General features: G+C 58.5%; 1 protein-coding gene across 3 annotated transcripts in view; it reads right to left on the reverse strand.

Annotated features, from left to right (window-relative positions):
• Window positions 1-899: 899 nt before the first annotated feature.
• Window positions 900-17,247, reverse strand: part of ZNF710 (zinc finger protein 710) — a 34,315-nt gene continuing 17,967 nt past the window's right edge. The window contains exons 1-5 of one of the 3 annotated variants that reach the window (XM_052807953.1): window positions 7,319-10,477; window positions 5,276-6,719; window positions 3,966-4,157; window positions 3,270-3,444; window positions 900-2,102 (exon numbers count right to left, since the gene is read on the reverse strand). In XM_052807953.1, the coding sequence (XP_052663913.1) occupies window positions 1,930-2,102; window positions 3,270-3,444; window positions 3,966-4,157; window positions 5,276-6,691 (1,956 nt within the window). In that variant the 5' untranslated portion in view covers window positions 6,692-6,719; window positions 7,319-10,477 and the 3' untranslated portion in view covers window positions 900-1,929. Of the gene's footprint in view, window positions 2,103-3,269; window positions 3,445-3,965; window positions 4,158-5,275; window positions 10,478-17,247 lie in introns of those variants that run through there. The other 2 variants (XM_052807952.1, XM_052807951.1) reach the window with 2 other exon arrangements.

Genomic DNA, 17,247 nt, shown 5'->3' on the forward strand with positions numbered 1-17,247 from the left:
CGGCTGAATGCTCTGCGTACGCAATGGGGGGATGCCAGGGAGCCACACAGCTGCCAGCATGAGAGCCCCCCCACCTCATCCTGTGGGGCAAAGCCTGGTGCTGCAGCTGCGCAGGGGTGCCTCCCGGCAGCAATGAGGACCCCCTCGGATTGGCCTCACCAGCCCATCCTCACCCAGCACGGGGGGGACACGCACGTCACAGCTATTTGGTAATGGGACTGAGGTAGCATGGTGGGGGGCTGCACCCGCTGGGAGCACAGAGGGGGTGTGGGGAGGGGGCGGCACTGCAGGAGGGCAGCCGGGCTGCCCAACGCTGTCTCCATCTGCCCTGAGCCTGGAGGAAGTTGGGGGGGGGGAAGTGATGGCAAGGCTGGGGGGCTGAGTGGTGTCACCCCCCAGAACCAGGCTGGGGCTTTTGGGGATGGGGCAGATGCTGGCCTGCCCTGGGGAGGTCAGCTTAGGGGTCCTAGAACCTGAGCCAATGCCCCAGCTGGACCCCAGGTCCTGGGCCTGCTGCAGCTTCCCAGGAGGTACCAGTGCCTGCCAGGACCCTGCCCGGCCCTGGGCATGCTCGGGGAGCAATGCTGCTGGTGCTGCTTGGCCTCCTGCCCCATGGCAGGGAGGGTGGACAGCCAGGACGGTGGTCCCAGACCCAGTACTGCCCCAGCTCCTTTCTCCCTCCACCACAGCACCTGGGAGGAGAGGAGGCAACCCCCCCAGCCCAAGGGCTGTGCATCCCAAGCAAAAGCCTTTTCCTGAGCCCCACAGCAGCTCAGGGGGGTGAGGAGTGGGTGCTGGCAGTGCGAAGAGCAGCTGCAGTTTGTTAGCATAGCCCTCAGCCCCCCCCGAGCACCACTGCAGACCCCACTGCTCCCCACGGACAGACCACACATGTTACACAGGTTTACAAAGCACATTGGTTGAAGGAAACTGAACTCAGTGAAAAGATAAATCCAACCACGCAGCACATCTGCAAAAAATAAATTACTTTCAAAATACCATCATTTGCTCAAGTTGAACAGGGTTTACCTTCCTTTAAATACACCGCTCACTACAGCTGCTCTATACCTCGAGCTGCTGCTTCCTCTGAGCTTTGCCATTAGTTTGTAAGAAAATATTCTGTTTTGTATGTGCCCCATGGCCTCACGCAGGTTGCCACAGCTTTGCCCATGCCAGCTCGCAGCTGGTGCCAAAGCAAGTGGGACAGCTCTTGCCTGTCTGGGAGACAGGGAAGAGCAAGAAATGCAAACCCACCTCCTCCCATGGGCAGAGGAGCTTCTGCCCCACAGGGTGCTGGGAGGGGGGAGCAGGGGGCCAGCTGGGCTGCAGCCCCAGCACAGCCATGGGGGAGGACCCAGGAGGTAGAATAATTAGTAATGCTCATCATCTTCTGGGATGTGCCTTCCCCTGCCTGCAGCTTCAAGTACACTGGATGCTGAAGTACAGGCAACGGTGAAGACAGAGGCAAGGTCCCAGCATGCCACCATGCGGTGGGGCAGGCAGGCAGGCAGGAGCAGAGCGAAGGGAGGTCAGCAGTGGGCAAGAGAGCTGCAGACAGCTGGTGCACAGCCCGGCGCTCCCTCTCTGGGGGTGGTGGGGAAGGAGGGAAGGACTGCAGTGAAGGAGAGAGCTCTACTGGGGCTCTGCAAGGGTCTGGCAGCAGCTTGCAGCTGAGCCCTCGCTGCACCAGTTCGGTGTGCCTGTGGCAGGCAGCAACCGCTGCCCTGTGCCACCTCCAGCCTCTGCTCCTGCCTTCGCCCTGGCAAAGTTTTTTGAACATCCCTGTTTTCTCCTTCACCAAGCTCAGCTGGAGCCCCCCTTCTCCAGGGGTGGTGGCGTAGGTCTGGTTGGGTGCCACAGCCTGCCGGCAGCAGCTCCTCTTACCACGCAAAGTCCATACAGGCCCCTGGCAGCCTCCTCCAGCCTCAGCTACAACATGTTGTAGTATGCCATCTCCTTCATGGCCTGCTCGGTCAGGGCATGCTCATCCGGAGGGTTGCCCACCTCCCCGTAGCCATAAGAGTTCTCCTCCTCGAAGTCATCCATCTCCTGCTGCCCGTCCAGCTCAGCATGGTCAGCCCCGGCCAGGTCCATCATGGGATCTAGGATTTAGCACAGGGACACCTGATGATAGACTTGCATGAAGGTCCAAGGGCCAACAGCACCCATCCTCCCTGGGCAGCTCAGGTTTAGAGCCCAAAGCTCCCCAGGAGCTACAGCTCTGCTCAAGCCAGGCCACTTGTGGGGGGCTCTCAACTCAGAGGATCCCCAGCCACACACCGCAGCAGGGATGGATTGCCGGCAGAGCGCTGCCAGAGAGGAAAGCTGCCATTCGTGTGCTCACCCCTGACCAGTGCCTGTGCCACACGCAGGGGTCTGCAGCATCTATCCCACCATGGGGGAGGTGAGGACGGCAGCGCAGGAAAGGCATCCTCCCAGCACTGTCCCTGCACTTGCACTCCCTGCCTGCATCGCGGTGCTGGACGCTGGCTGAGGCTTGGCTGGGCTGGGAGTTGTCTAAGGTGGGGAGGAAGAGAAAAGGGCAGGAACGGGGGATCCTGCTGGGTCCCCCAGGACGCGTTCAAAGTGGGTGTTGAGCTGCTGGGGAACGCGAGGGGATGAAACAGCCAGAGCTTGTCTCCAGCTCTGTCCGTACAAAGCAGGGGTGGTCCTGCCACAAGACTGCTGATGGAGCATCTGTACTGACACTGCGCAGAAACCTGCGGCAGGAGCATCTCCCATCCCCGCAGGGTGCCTTTGGGCACGTGCAGAAGGGGCAGCAGGGGCAAAAACAGCGAGATTTACCCTTCCCACCCTGCAAAACCCTTTGACCAAGATCACAGTCACCACATCACCAGAGGGCACCGTCCTGTCCAGAGAAGCCAAAGCCTCAATGGCTCCTTGAGGAGCTATTTATTTTAACTTTTTTTTTGTTGTTGTTAAATGAAGTTTATTTATTTGTATTTGTACCAAGTTTATTAAGCTTGTTCCAGCTCCTGCTTGGTACCTTTCCATGGAGGGCACGTGCTTGGCTGGGGAGACAGCGTTGTCACCATGGGGTACTGGCAAGACAAGCAAGCCAAGGGCAGCCCTCAGGCTACAGGACCTAAGCTTGCCGAAAGGTGCTTGCCGGAGCTGCCGCAGCACGGCCCAGCTCCCAAAGCAAAGAGCTGAGGGCCAGGTGCTCCCAGGAGTGGCCACAGCAGGGAAGACCACAGCGCCCAGTCTGCAACGGGCAGCGCCAGGTACTGGCCGCAGCCTGCACCTACCTTGGCTGTCCAGGCTGATGTCCATCACCCCGTGCTTGACCTTCATGTGCCGGCTCAGGTTGCCCTTCAGGTTGAACTTGCTGGAGCAGTAGGGACACTTGAAGGGCTTGCTCCCTGCGTGCAGGTGCATGTGGCCCAGCAGGTTGTACATGCGGTTGAAGGACTTCCCGCAGACCTGTAGGCAGCATTCCTGGGGTCAGCAAGGGCTCTCCCACTGCCACCCCCAGCAAAGGGTCACAGCGGCAGGCGCTCGCCTGTGACGGCCGGTGCTGCTGCAGGGACATGTGCTTTTCAGAGCAGACCTTGCTCCTGGGGTCCCCCATTGCTCCCACCAACTTCTAAGAGTAATGGGGCCACTTCCCTCCTCCCTGGCTGCGGTGGGAGGCCTCAGGGATGCGGTGCTGGTATTGCTGGGAACTCCAGCAGATCTAGCGCTGGTCAGAGAGAGGTACTAATTGTCCTTCTCTGTTAGCGGTGCCCACACCCTGCCCGCAGCAGCTGCTCTCTGCTGCGCAGCTCTGAGCAGATGCGTCAGGATGAGCTGTTTGCCCAAGCGAACAGAGGGAGGCATCACAAAACTGCTTTCCTGTGACTGAGGGCTCAACCCAGCCTGGCTGGGTTTCTCCTGAGTGCAGCACACCAGGGCCTGAGCTAACCACCCCAGATCTGCTAACCTCCCCGGACCTGTGACGGTACCTTGCATTTGAATGGCTTCACCGGTGAGTGCACAATCATGTGGGTCTTGAGCGTCTGCTTCTGCACAAACGTCTTGAAGCAGATGTGGCACTGGTAGGGACGGACGCTGGTGTGGATCAGCATGTGCCGCTTCATGTTGGCCTGCAGGGTGAACTCCCGCCCGCAGACCTCGCACTTGAACTCTTTCACGCCCTGCAAGGGGTTTGGAGAGCCGTGACCATGGGGCAGAGCCAAGACCTGGGCGCAGAGCAGCAGCAGACAGAGCTCTGCCTGCAGTGGTGGGGGCCAGCGCACAGAGGTGCCGGGGTGGCTCCGGGGTTTCTGACCAGACCCCGCAGGAGCTGGGGGCACAAGAGTGGTGCCCGGCATGGTGCAGAGCAGGGACCTGCGCTCCCCAGGGGGCATGGGAGAGGGTCCTCGCACCAAGCTGAGCTTCAGGGACTGTCAGCAGGCTGGACTGCAGGAACTGGGCGGGGGGAGATTTACCCTCATCTCATCTCACCTTCCCAAGAGTCTCCTGCTCCACTCTCCCTGCCCCTCCTGCAAACGCACAGCAGGCATTACAGAGAGCCTGTGCCATCCCCACACTGCCCCAGGGGGCAATTCCCCCTGCATGGTCCTGCAGCAGGCAGGATCCTGCCTCGCTCCCAGATACCATCGTCTCACCCACCCGGGAAATGCATTTGCAGCACTTGGAAAACCCAGTATTAGGTCAGTGCTGCTGGAGTGAGAGCAGCTCTGCAAAGTGGTGTCTACAGGAAGGAGCTGGCTGGGGAGCGTGGCCACCATATGGTGGCCAACCCAGCACAGGTACATTTGAGAGTCCTGCCCAAGCCTGGCAGCATGCAGGAGGTGGGCTGCGGGGAGCATGACTGCATGGGCTCTGTGAGTCCAGCTGTGAGATCCAGCTCTGCTCCCTGGCTCAGGCCAGTTGCTTCCCCTTTGACTAACCCCTGGAAAAGAGCAAACCCCTCACAGCCCGCTGGGAGGGGCTGCAGCAGGTCTCCCAAGTCACCCTGCCACAGCACCTGCAGTAGGTCTGAAACCTCCCTCCCTGAGGATGGAGACCCCCAGGAAGAAAGGAGGCCCTTGCTCATAACGATGCCCTTTCACTGCTAATCAATGACCCCTAGCAAATGCCAACCACGGGCACTGCTGCCCACCCACACCACCCATTTCCCAGGGCTGGCCAGGACTCTGGGGCACTGGGACACCCCTCTGCCCCAGCACCCACATCCAGAACTGGCACACCTCCTCTGGGCATGGCAAGGGCAGCACCCCTCAGGTGCCCGACATGCCCCAGCCCCTACCTTGTGCGTGAGGGAGTGCTGCTTGAGGTGGTGGATCTGGCTGAACTCCATCCCGCACTCAGTGCAGACGAAGGGCCGGACGTTCTGGTGCTTCAGCATGTGGTTCTGCAGCTGGCTGCGGTAGTGGAATGACTTGCTGCACTCCAGGCACTGGTACAGTGTGGGGCCCTGGTGCGTGGAGAGGTGCCGCTTCAGCTGGGTGAGCGTGGAGAAGTCCAGCCCGCACTCCACGCAGACGTGGCAGCGGCCGCTCTCGTGCTTCACCTCATGCGCCTTCAGCTCGCTGGGGTAGGCGAAGCCCCGGCCGCAGAAGCGGCAGCTGTAGGGCTTGATGTCGGTGTGCAGCAGCATATGCCGCTTCAGGTGGCTGGTCTGGGTGAAGGCCTTACTGCACACCTCACACTTGTGGGGCCGCGTGCCCTGGTGGGTCAGCAGGTGGGTCTGCAGATGGCTGGGCTGCTTGAAGAGCTTGTTGCAGTGCGGACAGGAGTGGGGCTTGATGCCATTGTGGCCCAGGATGTGGGTCACCAGGTTGTACTTGGAGGTGTAGGACTTCTCACACATGCGGCACTGCCAGCGCTTCTGGCGGTCCCCTGCCTCCACCAGGTAGGAGTCATCAATCTGCACATTGATGTCCAGCCGGTCCAGCTGCGCCTTCTTGTTGTGCTCGCTGGTGGCACCCACCACCTCTGCATCCAGCTCCCCCGGCTCCTGCCAGGTGAAGCCCTGCTCGCTCTTCACCTGCTCAGGGGACACTGGCGCAGGGGCCTCTGCCTCTCCAGGGGACAGGGCGCCTGCCTCAAAGGTGCATTCAGTCCGCAGGGTGCCCACGGTGCCACCATCCACTGCACCGGCAGGGTCAGGGCCCCCGAGGTGGCACTCGGTGCCCTCCAGCTCCTGGCGCACGTGCCGGCGCAGGTGCCGCAGGCGCCGGGGCTTCCTGCTGAAGGCACCGAGGTCGATCATCTTCACGGCGCTGCTCTGCACCGTCTGCTCCTGGCTGGGGTCCTGGAGGGGGGGCGGGCGTCTGCGCTGCCGCTCACCCTCCTCATCCCCAGGGATGGACACTTCGTACAGCACCTCATCCTCTGCCTCTGTGTTCTCGCACTTGACCTTGGGCACCAGCCTCACAGGAGGCCGCTTCCTCCTCCGGGCATGCTTCTCCAGGGAGGACTCTGCCTCCAAGGCATCCTCCTCCTGCCCATCCCCTGGTGCCTGCCCCTCACCCTCCGGCTCCCCGGGCTCCACTGCAGCAGGGTCCGGCAGCTTCCCTCCCAGCCCTGGGAAGAAGCCGGAGGGACTGACAGTGGCCCCAAGCAGCTCATTCTCAGACACCAAGCCCAGAACCGCAGCCTGCGCCAGGGACAGCACCACCACTGCATCCGTCTGGGTCCCGCACTCAGCGAAGCGATCCATCTCTCGCCGCCTGCCTACGCTGTCATGGCTGGGGAGGGAGAGAGACAGCCATTAACCCTCCCGGTGTGCCTGCCACCACACAGCCACCAGGGATGCTGCTCTGTGAGGGGCTCATTCCAGCCATCACCCCTTTCCTTATCTCCATCCCCAGCAAACCCCAGACCGACACAGGTGTTGCCAGTGTGGGTCCCTGGCACCACACACCCCAGGACATGGGGGCAGCATGGCCTCAGGGGTCTCAGCTGCAGGGGCAGACCAGGGAGCCAGGCTGTGGAGGGGAAGTTTGACTCTGTGTCCACTGTCAGCCTTTCTGGCCAGGCTATCAAACCCCGAGGCTGAAGTCTGGCTCCTCGTGTGTCTCAGAGCTCCCTGGCACCAATTCCTGGGGACAGCCACCTGTGCAGTTTGGGGACCAGTCAAGAAAGGTGAACATGCTGCTCTATTCTGTGCTCCTTGCAAGGAGCGAGAAGCAGCAATGAAGGGCACAGGGAGCTCAAGGAACCAAAGCCCAAACCCTCCTCGTTGGGAGCATCTAGAAAGCAGTCAAGCTGCCAGGCTCACAAGCCCAAGTGAAGCGTGTGGCAGAGGCTCTGCTTGGCTCAGTGCTGGTGCCTTTGGCACACTCACCTGTGGGGGTCCGAGCATCACTGCAGCACAGGAGGCTGCTCGGGGTCTGGGCATGCTGGCCCAGGGCAGGCTGTGCTGGTACCCCCCAAACCCCCTCACTGCTCTGACCTCCCCTGCCCCACGACAGCCAGGCTCCAGCTTCACCTTCCCTGCCTGGCCCATCCCTCTCACCTCACAGCTCCCTCTCATCACCATGGCAAGCACCTCCTTTCCCCTTTGCTTTTATTAATGCCTTTCAGCAGCACTCTTTTGTCCCAGCAATAAGCACGCCAGGTTCCAGCAGTATTTCTTCAGGTTTTATAAGTGGTTTGTTTCCATTTTTCCAGCCTCCCTCCTGCTGCAGCACTACTGACCGGCACAGCCTGCTTACACAGCTACAAAGTCACTTGTCAGAAGAGGGCTACAGAGTCAGTTAAAATCCCTGTAAAAGCCACAGTTCTCCAGGGCCCCAATGCAAACACAGACGAGCAGCAGGCAATGCCCCCCCAGGCTGCAAAGGTTTAAGAGTCCTCTCCCTCCCCCATCGCCCCCCATCTCTGAGGTGGCCCCCAAGTGTTCATGACCACATCAGCTCTGGGGTGGCAGGCACTGCGTGCCCCAGTTACACTGGGAATAGGCACAGGACACGGACACGGTCAGAGCGGGACTGACCCAACACCAGTGCCACCCTGGGGCACACGGCAAATGGACCACAACAGATTTATCACCGCTCAGAGACACATCCCCACCGCCCTCCAGGAGGGCTCACGACAGGGTTCTGCAGGACTCCAGTTCCAACATTGTGCTATTTAACTACCCATCCATTTTCAGGAAAAAAGTCAGATAACTGCTCAGGGATGACAGACACAGTGATGCTCATTTGTGCAGGGAGGAGCATATCACCATGGGACTCACCGGCAGGACAGCCCACCTGGACATGCTGGCACCACAAGATCCCCTGAGCAAGTCACCCTGATAGAAACGAAGGGAGACCACAAGGAGAGGGAAGAGGGCGCAGACATGGCTCCAGGGTGCGAGGCAGCAGCCTGGACCTGTGAGTGATGCGGAGCCTCCAGCACCCAGGTGGGCAACCTGCAGGAGCGTGCTGGAGCCTGCTGGAGAGGTGGCGCAAGAGGAGCTGCTCCAGCGCTGCTGTTTGCTGCATCTGATGCTGGTGACGGCTGGGGAAAAGACGATGGTGGAGCTCACATGGGAGCAGTGCACGGTGCCAGTCAGTTTGGGAAATACTGACTTGAAAGGTCAGGTAGACACCAACCAGCTTTGACTAGAAGGACAAATGACCTTTGGTGGAGAAGCAAGGAGCAGTAAGCAAGCACAGGGGAGCACACTGGGAGATCACGGCGATGGCATGGTATCACCACTGGGTACATGTGGGACCACAGCAAACTCACAGGGTTGCAGTTTCAGCAGCAAAAGTCAAAAGACAAATGAGCAGAAAACTCCACGTTCGCATCATGGCTATAGGCAGTCACCACCAGCCTCACCCAGCAGCTGCCGGGCCACCGGTGCCGGGTCTGCGGCAGTGCCAGGTGCGGAGCACCCCAGGGACAGCAGCTCTGCTCCTGAGCCCGAGACAAACCAGGAGCTCCCTGTGTTTTGGTGGTCTCTGGGGTCCCACCAGCCTGGAGAGCAGAGCATGGGGCACATCCCCACTGAAATGATGTGACCGGCATAGGAACAGCCACAGGGAGGGACGAGGCCCTTCTGAAGATCTGGCATTCCTCACCAGGCGGACAGAGCCTGCACCTGCCCCACCAGCACCAGCCCTTTTAGGAGAATTCAGGGGCAGCTGGCCAGCAATCCGAGGAATTGCTGCCATAAACAACCTGGCAATCCGGGATAGCAAAGCACGGAGGAGCTGCTGCACCGACAAGAGTGGGGCAGGCACCACTGCGCCTTGGGGATGCAGTTTTGCCATCCATCCCCAGATCCCTCCGGTTGGTGACCACAGGTTCCTTGGCAATTCAGGCTGGAAAACAGGGAGGGGAGACCATCAGACAAAGCAAAACAGAGCAAAATGAGAAGCAGGCGAGATGTAAAGGCACAGGCAGGTCTGCCAGCAGAGCAGCCCGCTGGTAGGCTGGGGAAAGACACACTGGCTGCCAAAACACTCCCTTCAGCTGGAGGGTCGTTCATGCGTTTTGTTTTGCAAGTATTATAACAACACTTTGAGAACGTGCTCATGCTCAGCTTGCTCGTGCTCAGGGGTCCGACAGCCCTGTACCCACCCCAGAGAGGAAGGGTCAGGGTCCTGGAGGGAGGCAGAGCCCTGAGCAGCAGTGCCCAACTCCCCCGGGCCAAGCCAGCCCAGGATCCCCATCAATGGGGTGCAGCCCAGGGCCCCCAGCAGCCCTGGGGCAGCTGGCAAGGACGGACAAGGAGGTGCTTGGAGACCTGCCACCAGATGAAAGCAAGGAGGCTGCTGCTTCCTCCTGTGGTGAAGAACGTTCTCCTAAATATAATTACTTCTGCAGCTACAACAAAGAAAAATCCTATGGGGGAGGTAAAACAGGAATAAACTCTAAACCAGATTATGTTGCAGTCCCAGGAGCACCTGCATGGCGTGAGAGGCAATCGTGGGCTAAAGAACCACTGTCTGCGTGGAGAAACCTCGCTTTACCAGCTTATCGTCCACACGGTTCTCACTGTGGCACCCACACGGCCTCCACGCTGTGTCCCACCAGCAGCTTGCCAGCCAGGCCAGTTACAGGCTGCAGGGATGAGGAGCGCTGGCCAGAGCACAACTGGCCTCTCCACTGCAAACACACCACTGCAGGCAAAGCCACCAGCAGCTGCCTGCTCTTGCTGGTTCCTGCGCGGCCCTGAAGAATCTGTCCTGTGCGCGCTCTCACGCCAGCTCTGTGCCCACCGAAACACCAGGTCACTGCACACACATCCCTCTGGGGAAGGGGAAGTGATGGGGAAGGGGAAAAGAACCGGCACGAAAACAGGAAGAGCCAGAGAAGGGGAGAGACACCGACTGCGCGGGGTCAGCTGCCCGGGGGCTCAGGCTGCATGGGCTGCTCAGCCCCCGCTGCCCTGGATCCAGCCACAGGATCAGGCACCCTCAACCCAGGGTCTGATGCTCCCAGCGAGGGGACCCTCCCGAGGCTGAGCGTGTGACCTGCCAGCACGGCCAGGGACGAGGAGATGCTCAGGGCGGGGGGGAAGTGGGCCCTGGTGCCTGTGTGGACACTGCTGTCCCCAGCCCTCTGTCCCCAAGCTCCAACTGCCTCTGCCCTGGCACGGCAGCCAGGCCCTTCGCCAGCAGCTCCAGCACCCTCTGGCTGCTCCCCTCGCCTGGGCAGGGGAAAGGGCCCAGCTGAGCATCCCCGCCTGCATGGGCATCCCTTCCCCATGGCAGCCAGGAGGGAGACGGGCTGTACGGAGCCAGCGGCCAGAGAGCAGGATCTGGGGGAGCTGCCGGCCAGAAATGGAGGGGAGACCAGGCAAGGGGGGCAGCCTCAGCCCCTCGCACCTCCAGCCCCCGGCACGGAGCCGGGGAGAAACCCTGCAGAAGCGGGCAGAGAGGAGATGGAGAAGAGGAGGATGGGGGCGAGGAGGATGGGGAGGAGAGGGGGGAGGGGGAGTGCGGAGGCAGCGAAACAAAGCGAGGAGCGGGGGAGGGCGGTGGCAGGAGGAGGAGGAGGAGGGGGGAGAGGAAGGATGGGGAGGAAGACGAGGAGGAAGAGGAGGGAGCAGCCGGGCAGGTGGCAGCCGGCGCGCACATGCAGCCCGGCCCCGGGCCCCCTCCGGCCGGCCGCTACCCCCGCCCCAGGACCCCCGCCCCCGGGAGACTCCCGGGGGGTCCGGGCTGACCATCGCCCGGGCAGCCGCGGTGCGAGGGCGCGCTGTTGTTGTTGTTGTTGTCGTCGTCATCCTCCTCCTCCTCCTCCCGGGGGGGGCCCTGCCTCGGCTCACCACTCCTTGTCCCCACCAGGGAAAACAGCCCGAGGCAAGGCACCCCCACACAGACACCCCCGCCAGCTCGCAAGCGCTGGAGCAAGTCCCACTTTCCCGCTCAAACTTCCCCAACCGGCAGCAGGCCCGCCCATCGCCACTGAGCACCCACCCTGGCCCGCGTTGCAAGCCGGGTCCCAAGCGGACACCGGCCAGAGGCTTGGGTGACAGGCAGCGCAAGGCCAGGGCTCTGGGGCGGCCGGAAGCGAGTGGCAGCTTCCCGGAAGGAGCGTGCGAGCAGTGCCGCTACCTTGGCGGATCTGCTAATGTAATTCTTGCTGGAGTTGAGGAAGCTGAAATCAAGAGCCTGCTCCTCAGGGTCTCAGCCCAGACAGGGAAGCTGGGGGTCCCCCTGCTCTGCCCTGGTGAGAGGAGCTGGAGGAGGCTGGGAAGCAGGGAAGGCCTTCCGATTTGGTCTTGGATTTTGTTTTCCTCCTTGGTTTGGGGCACAGTTGCTATTTCCACATACACTGGATGTCTCTTCCAGTCCAGTTAAGATCTCACTTTTCCCAAGGATTTCTCCACAGCCACTTATACAGGACAATAAGCACCCACACGCCTCCTCCTGCAGCAGCATGTTGTTAGCCCAGCTCCCAGCTGGGGATGGGAGGGCACTGCCAGATCCTGCTCCCCAGGGCAGGTGCCAGTAAGCACTGTGCAAGGGCAACACAAGGGCAACACAGGACCTGGACAGCCCCACAGCCAGCTGGCAGCCTCCAGGAGATGAGAGGGGAGAAGGGACACGAGATGGGACCCAACTGTTCTCCCCAAATCTCCAGCACTGCAGAGGGGTCAGCTGGACCCCCCAGCACAGCTCTGGGCCTCTACCCCCAAGTACGAGCACCACAAGAGAAGGAAGCTGAAAGAATGACACATTCACATACACTCCCGAGACCAGCACTGATATGTTTTAAGAACAACCACCCTAAACCAGAGGCTTTTAGAAGAAAGTAAATGGTGGATTCCTACTCCGGGGCACTCCGAGAAAGGGGATGAGCTCTGCTCCTTTGGGCCCTCAGTACAAAAATAAAAGCCTTGTGTTACACAAATCGCTCTTCGCACTTTTCTCTATCGAGTGCACAAGCCCTGGTACATGAGAAATGGAGCTTTGCTATTCAAGAGAGCAAGGCCACAACAACTCGGCAGAACTGCTGCTGCAGCTGCACAAACACTGCAGGGAGAGAAGTGGGGAATGGGACAGACGCTTTTGTTTCACTTCTCACTCTCACTTCCCCATTCAGCCTTCTCCAGTCTTGCAGAGCGGGCTGGAAATGCTGTTTCCCGACACACTGGCAAGTAACATTGGGTCACGTATTTCAATTCCCCCAGGAAACACTCTGACACCCCTGGGGGTGCAGAGCACTGCCTAAACCTCTGCTCCCCAGGGAGCCACTTCCAATCTTGCTCAAGAAGCCAAAGCAGCAGCCTCAGAGGGCCTCGGGTCCAGCGCTGCAGCTGAGCACAGACCTGCCACAGCCAGTCCCACATGAAGCAATCGCTCCTGGGTGAAGCCAGGCGATGCATGCCCAGGGCTGAAGCATGCAGAGCACCCAGATGCTGGGCAGAGGCTTGTGCAGCACTTGCACGCCTGAATCCAAAACCCAGCCAGAGCTCTCAGCCTCCCGAGAAATCCCAGAGAGATCCCTGTGCAGGACCCCTCCACAGCCCTGGCACAGCAGCAACCAGGCTGCCGGAGGAGCCAAGGGCTGGTGACTGCGGCCGCTTTCCCCCTCACAGGCCCACAGCTGGGGCAGTGCAGCAGAAGGAACTCGCCCTGGCAGCACCCGCTCAGCCCTGACCCACCTCAGCTGCATGAGAAGGGACAGGGGGAAGGAAAATAAGCACAAATACATTGTCCCTCCTGGTGCTGACAAAATAGCACCAGCTGAGCTGTTAAAGACTCATCCCTCCAAAACTGGGGACTCGGGAGCTGCAGCACCACAGCAGAAAGACCCATGGGCAGCAGGGCACGGACAAGAGAGGATTCTGCTGGTCCATCCTGGCAAAGCAACAGTCCCAGCGTTGCTCCAGTGCCAGAGCACCAGGCTGGGTCTCCAGGAGCTGTAAGGATGCTTTAACAAGTAAACTCCATCCCTCTGCAGAAAAGGAGACTGTTAGGAGCCTTACAAAGGGCCATACTGCCTTGATAATGCCCCTAGAAAATAAGTAGACTCTGGCCAGCAAACAGGACATGCCCTTTCCTCTGCCCAAGGGGGACATGCAGGCTGAGTGGGGAAGGTGGGCTACGGGCACACGACCCCAGAGGCAAGCTAGCAGGTTGAGGGTAAGAGGAGGAGTCAGGCAAATCCCACTCTCCCCCATCTTCCACCCCACAAAGAGCAACCGATGCCAGGCTGAACCTTAAACTGAACTCCCCTTGTGCTTTCCCACCCCAGTCCTGCAAACATCTCCTCCTGCCTTCATGCCCACCATCCCACAGTCCTGCACTGACCTCCCCCATCTGCACTCCAGGTTCTTGTGCAATCCAAGATCTGCCTTTCTTTTCCATACCCACAAACTGAACATTTCAGTAACTATTAATCATTCTAGAGCTTGATTTGGTGCAGACCTCTGTGCCGCACTGGCCGGCAGCGTCCTGCTCCCCTCAGACAGATGGGAGACACTTGTGCAGGAGTTGTGCTGCCGACTTCTGGTTGTGACCCTGTTATTTCTCCCTCCCATCTTTCAGCTCTGCACCAGGCACAAGCTGCTCGCCTTTTAAGCCCTTTCTCATCCTCTCTCTTCTTGGTTGCCAACAAACAACTGCACCAGCAATGACAAATTTCATCACCCCATTTTTCAACATATTCACAACTTTTCAGGGAAAAAAAAAAAAATCTATGCAAAAATCTGCTACTACACCAACTTCTTCCCATCTCTTCCTAGAGCACACACATGCCTTGCCGACATCCAGCAGCAATGGGGCAGCTCCAGCAAGGCACTCATGTCTTTGTGCTCTTCTGCTTACCTGCTTGCCCCGTCCTTCCCTTCGACTGTCCGTTTTCTGGGGGCAAAGTCTGTATCTATTTCGCTACGTACAACGCCAAGATCCGTTTTTGAGGAAGAGTTGCAAGTATTACTGTAAAAAGGCACATGCACAGTAGTGCTGCGGGCTGGGGTTCCAGCTCTGCTGCAGGTACTGATTTTTTTTAAATGCTCCTGGTTTTGCAGTATCATACCATTTCTGCAGCTTCCTGCCCCCACCTCAAGGGGACAGGCTCTACTGCCCGGTGCTGTGTCACACACTGCTGGGGACAGGGTCTGCTCTCCCACAGCTATATGCTCCATACATCACCTTTACAACTCTCCATGCTGACCTCCCTAATCCCCTTTTCCAACTATTGTTTTGTGTGTTCAGCTCATCCCTCTGTTCCACCTCTCAGATCAGAAAAACAAAATAAATTAAATGTGTTGCTACTGAGATCAATATTAAGACAAGAGCAACTCTTCTTCCTCCCCAGCTCGAGTCTCCAGATCCTTCCCGTGGCTGTACCTAGCAGGTTTTTGCTCAAACTCAGCCATCCCTGCCCACGTACCATAGCTGGGAACTGAACCTGCTTCTGGGCTTAAATCAAAACCTTTAGTTCAGGTTTAGGTGCTCTCCAGCTCATTTGCCGATGGAGACACTCACCCACCCCCACCCTTCCTGCACATGGGGTTACACAAACGCACTTGTTGGCATCCCCTCCGAAAGCCGCCTGTGTTCTCCTGGTCCCCCTCATCTGCCTCTCCCTGGCCACCACTGCCGGTCTCCCTTCTCCAATGCTCTCCCTTCTCCAATGCTCGTGGGAAGGACGCGCCCGGGGCCACAGCAGCAGCTCCCGTCCCTGCTCTGCTGGGGGTTGTGAAATTCAGTTTTCTTGCAGCATTTCTCCTCCCACTCCTGGACAGTTTTGTCTCAGTGCAATCTCTCTTCTCCTCCTGTCTTTCTCAACACAGCTGGGAAGAATCAGGCTCTGCCCTGGCACATCCCTGCGGTTCCTGCCTGCCCCAGTCCCAGATGCCTCCTCAGAGCCTCCACCAGCTCCTCACTCACCTCCCGGTCTTTAAGCACTTAAAAGTTTGGTTTGTTTTTGTTTGTTTGTTTTTTTTTCACATAGCTTTCACTTCCTTCTGTAATTTTACCTCTCTTGCTTCATCTTTAACGACCCAAACACCTCTCACCTGGGGCCTCTTACACCAGACAGGTCCCCTCCTGCAGCAGGGTTTTGCCCAACAGCCTCTTCATCTCCCAGTATATTTCTTGCTGGATTTGATTTTCCAGCCACTGCACTAGACTGAGCACCATCCATCTCTGGACAATTTTCCCTTCCCATTTTAACTCCCTCGGTTTCACTCAGCCGCTCCTTGCACCACCATCCCACCCAGCCCCTCCACCAGCACCTGTTGCAGCTGAGCCACAACAGACACCAACACAGCAGCTCTGGAAATGACACTTTTAGTAATCCCAAATTAAGCAGCTTAAAAAAATTATGTCTGGTTCATGGAAACCTCACCTGTGCACACAAACAAGGTTTGCCTGCAGCACCCTAGATCTGATGGGGGGAACCAGAGTAAAAGGACCACCCACTCCCACAAAGCACCATCCCAGCTGAAGGCCCATTGAAAGTGCTCTGCAAGGGACCACAGCTTAAGGTATTAACTATTGCAGAGACCCTAATTTTCTGTCAAGCTCCATTTACTGATCAAACACCCTTCTCTCTGCTACTCTTTACATCAGCCCCAGAGGCAGCAGGGTGAGCCATACAGTCACCAAACTTCACTCAGCCCTTCTTGCAGGAAAGGGAGTCAAGGACATCCAAAATCCAAAGGGTTTGAGATTTACCTTTCACAGCCTTCCCAAGGAGCAGTGACACCCCCACCAGGGCCACAGGAACCCTCCTTGCTGCTAGCAGCCACCCTGTTATCACTGCCTGTTATCACTGTCCCATCAGAGGGTAAGTGCCGGCACATGAGCGAGTGCCAGGGCCCAGCTGGTACCAGCAGCAGCTTATCTCGTCTAACTCACCTCTGCACCCAGATTCCGTGTTACAAGCTGTATGACAAACCCAACAGCAATCTAGGAGGACCTTTAGGACTTGTTCCCTTCTGAAAGAAAATCAATGGTGCAACCCGAGCAATGCAATCAGGCTGCCCTGGGCAGGCAGAGAGCACCTCCCTTAAAGCTCCTCGGCTTTAAACCTGCACAGTGCCAAGTCCCTGGGGCTGCGGGAGCCCAACCTGCGCCCCTGCGCTGGCCGTCCAAGGGGTGCACTCTGCAGCTGCAGGAGATGCACCTCCCACACCCTAACTCCAGTGGGCTCCCCCGCCACAGAAGGTGCCGTCAGAGCTGGGGGGCTGCCGGACCCCTTTTGCAGGAGCCCTTTGCAGGACCCCCATTGCAGAAGCCCCTTTGCGGGACCCCCGTTGAGGGACACTGTGCAGAACCCCCTCTGCCGAGCAGACGTGGCAGTGGAGGCAACGTGCAAAGCTCCTGGGGTGCTGGAGTTGAGCCCGAGCATAAATCAGGGCTAAAGATGATGGGGTGAAGTTGGGCATGTGGGGGTGATCTTGTAGGGGGAGGAGCCGTTAAATCTTTTCAACAATTTTTAATGGCAAATGGCTGATCAACACATCTGTAATATTTGTGAGAATACCTTTGATTTTATTTTTCTTCCTTACTTAAAAGAAGCTTTCATTTAAATTTAATAAAGGAAAAATCAGTCTTTCATGTTTCTTGCAGTTTTCACATAAAGCTGCTCAAAGCACCCACAAAAATTGTAAACAGAAAAATATTTTTTTTCCTGAAAATCACAATATCTAAAATTATTCATAAACTGATCCAGAGTTGTCCTGTATCAGGCCTAAGGATTTACGAGTTCATCTTGGTTTCACTAAACACTGAGCTGGGGCTGAGCCAGGGAAGGATGAGTGGGGTCTCCCGTGCTCTGCTGGGGCCATGAAAGCTTTCCCACGCAGGATGATCCATC

Source organism: Harpia harpyja, chromosome 14 (genome assembly GCF_026419915.1).
Source record: "Harpia harpyja isolate bHarHar1 chromosome 14, bHarHar1 primary haplotype, whole genome shotgun sequence".
Classification (NCBI taxonomy): Eukaryota; Metazoa; Chordata; class Aves; order Accipitriformes; family Accipitridae; genus Harpia; species Harpia harpyja.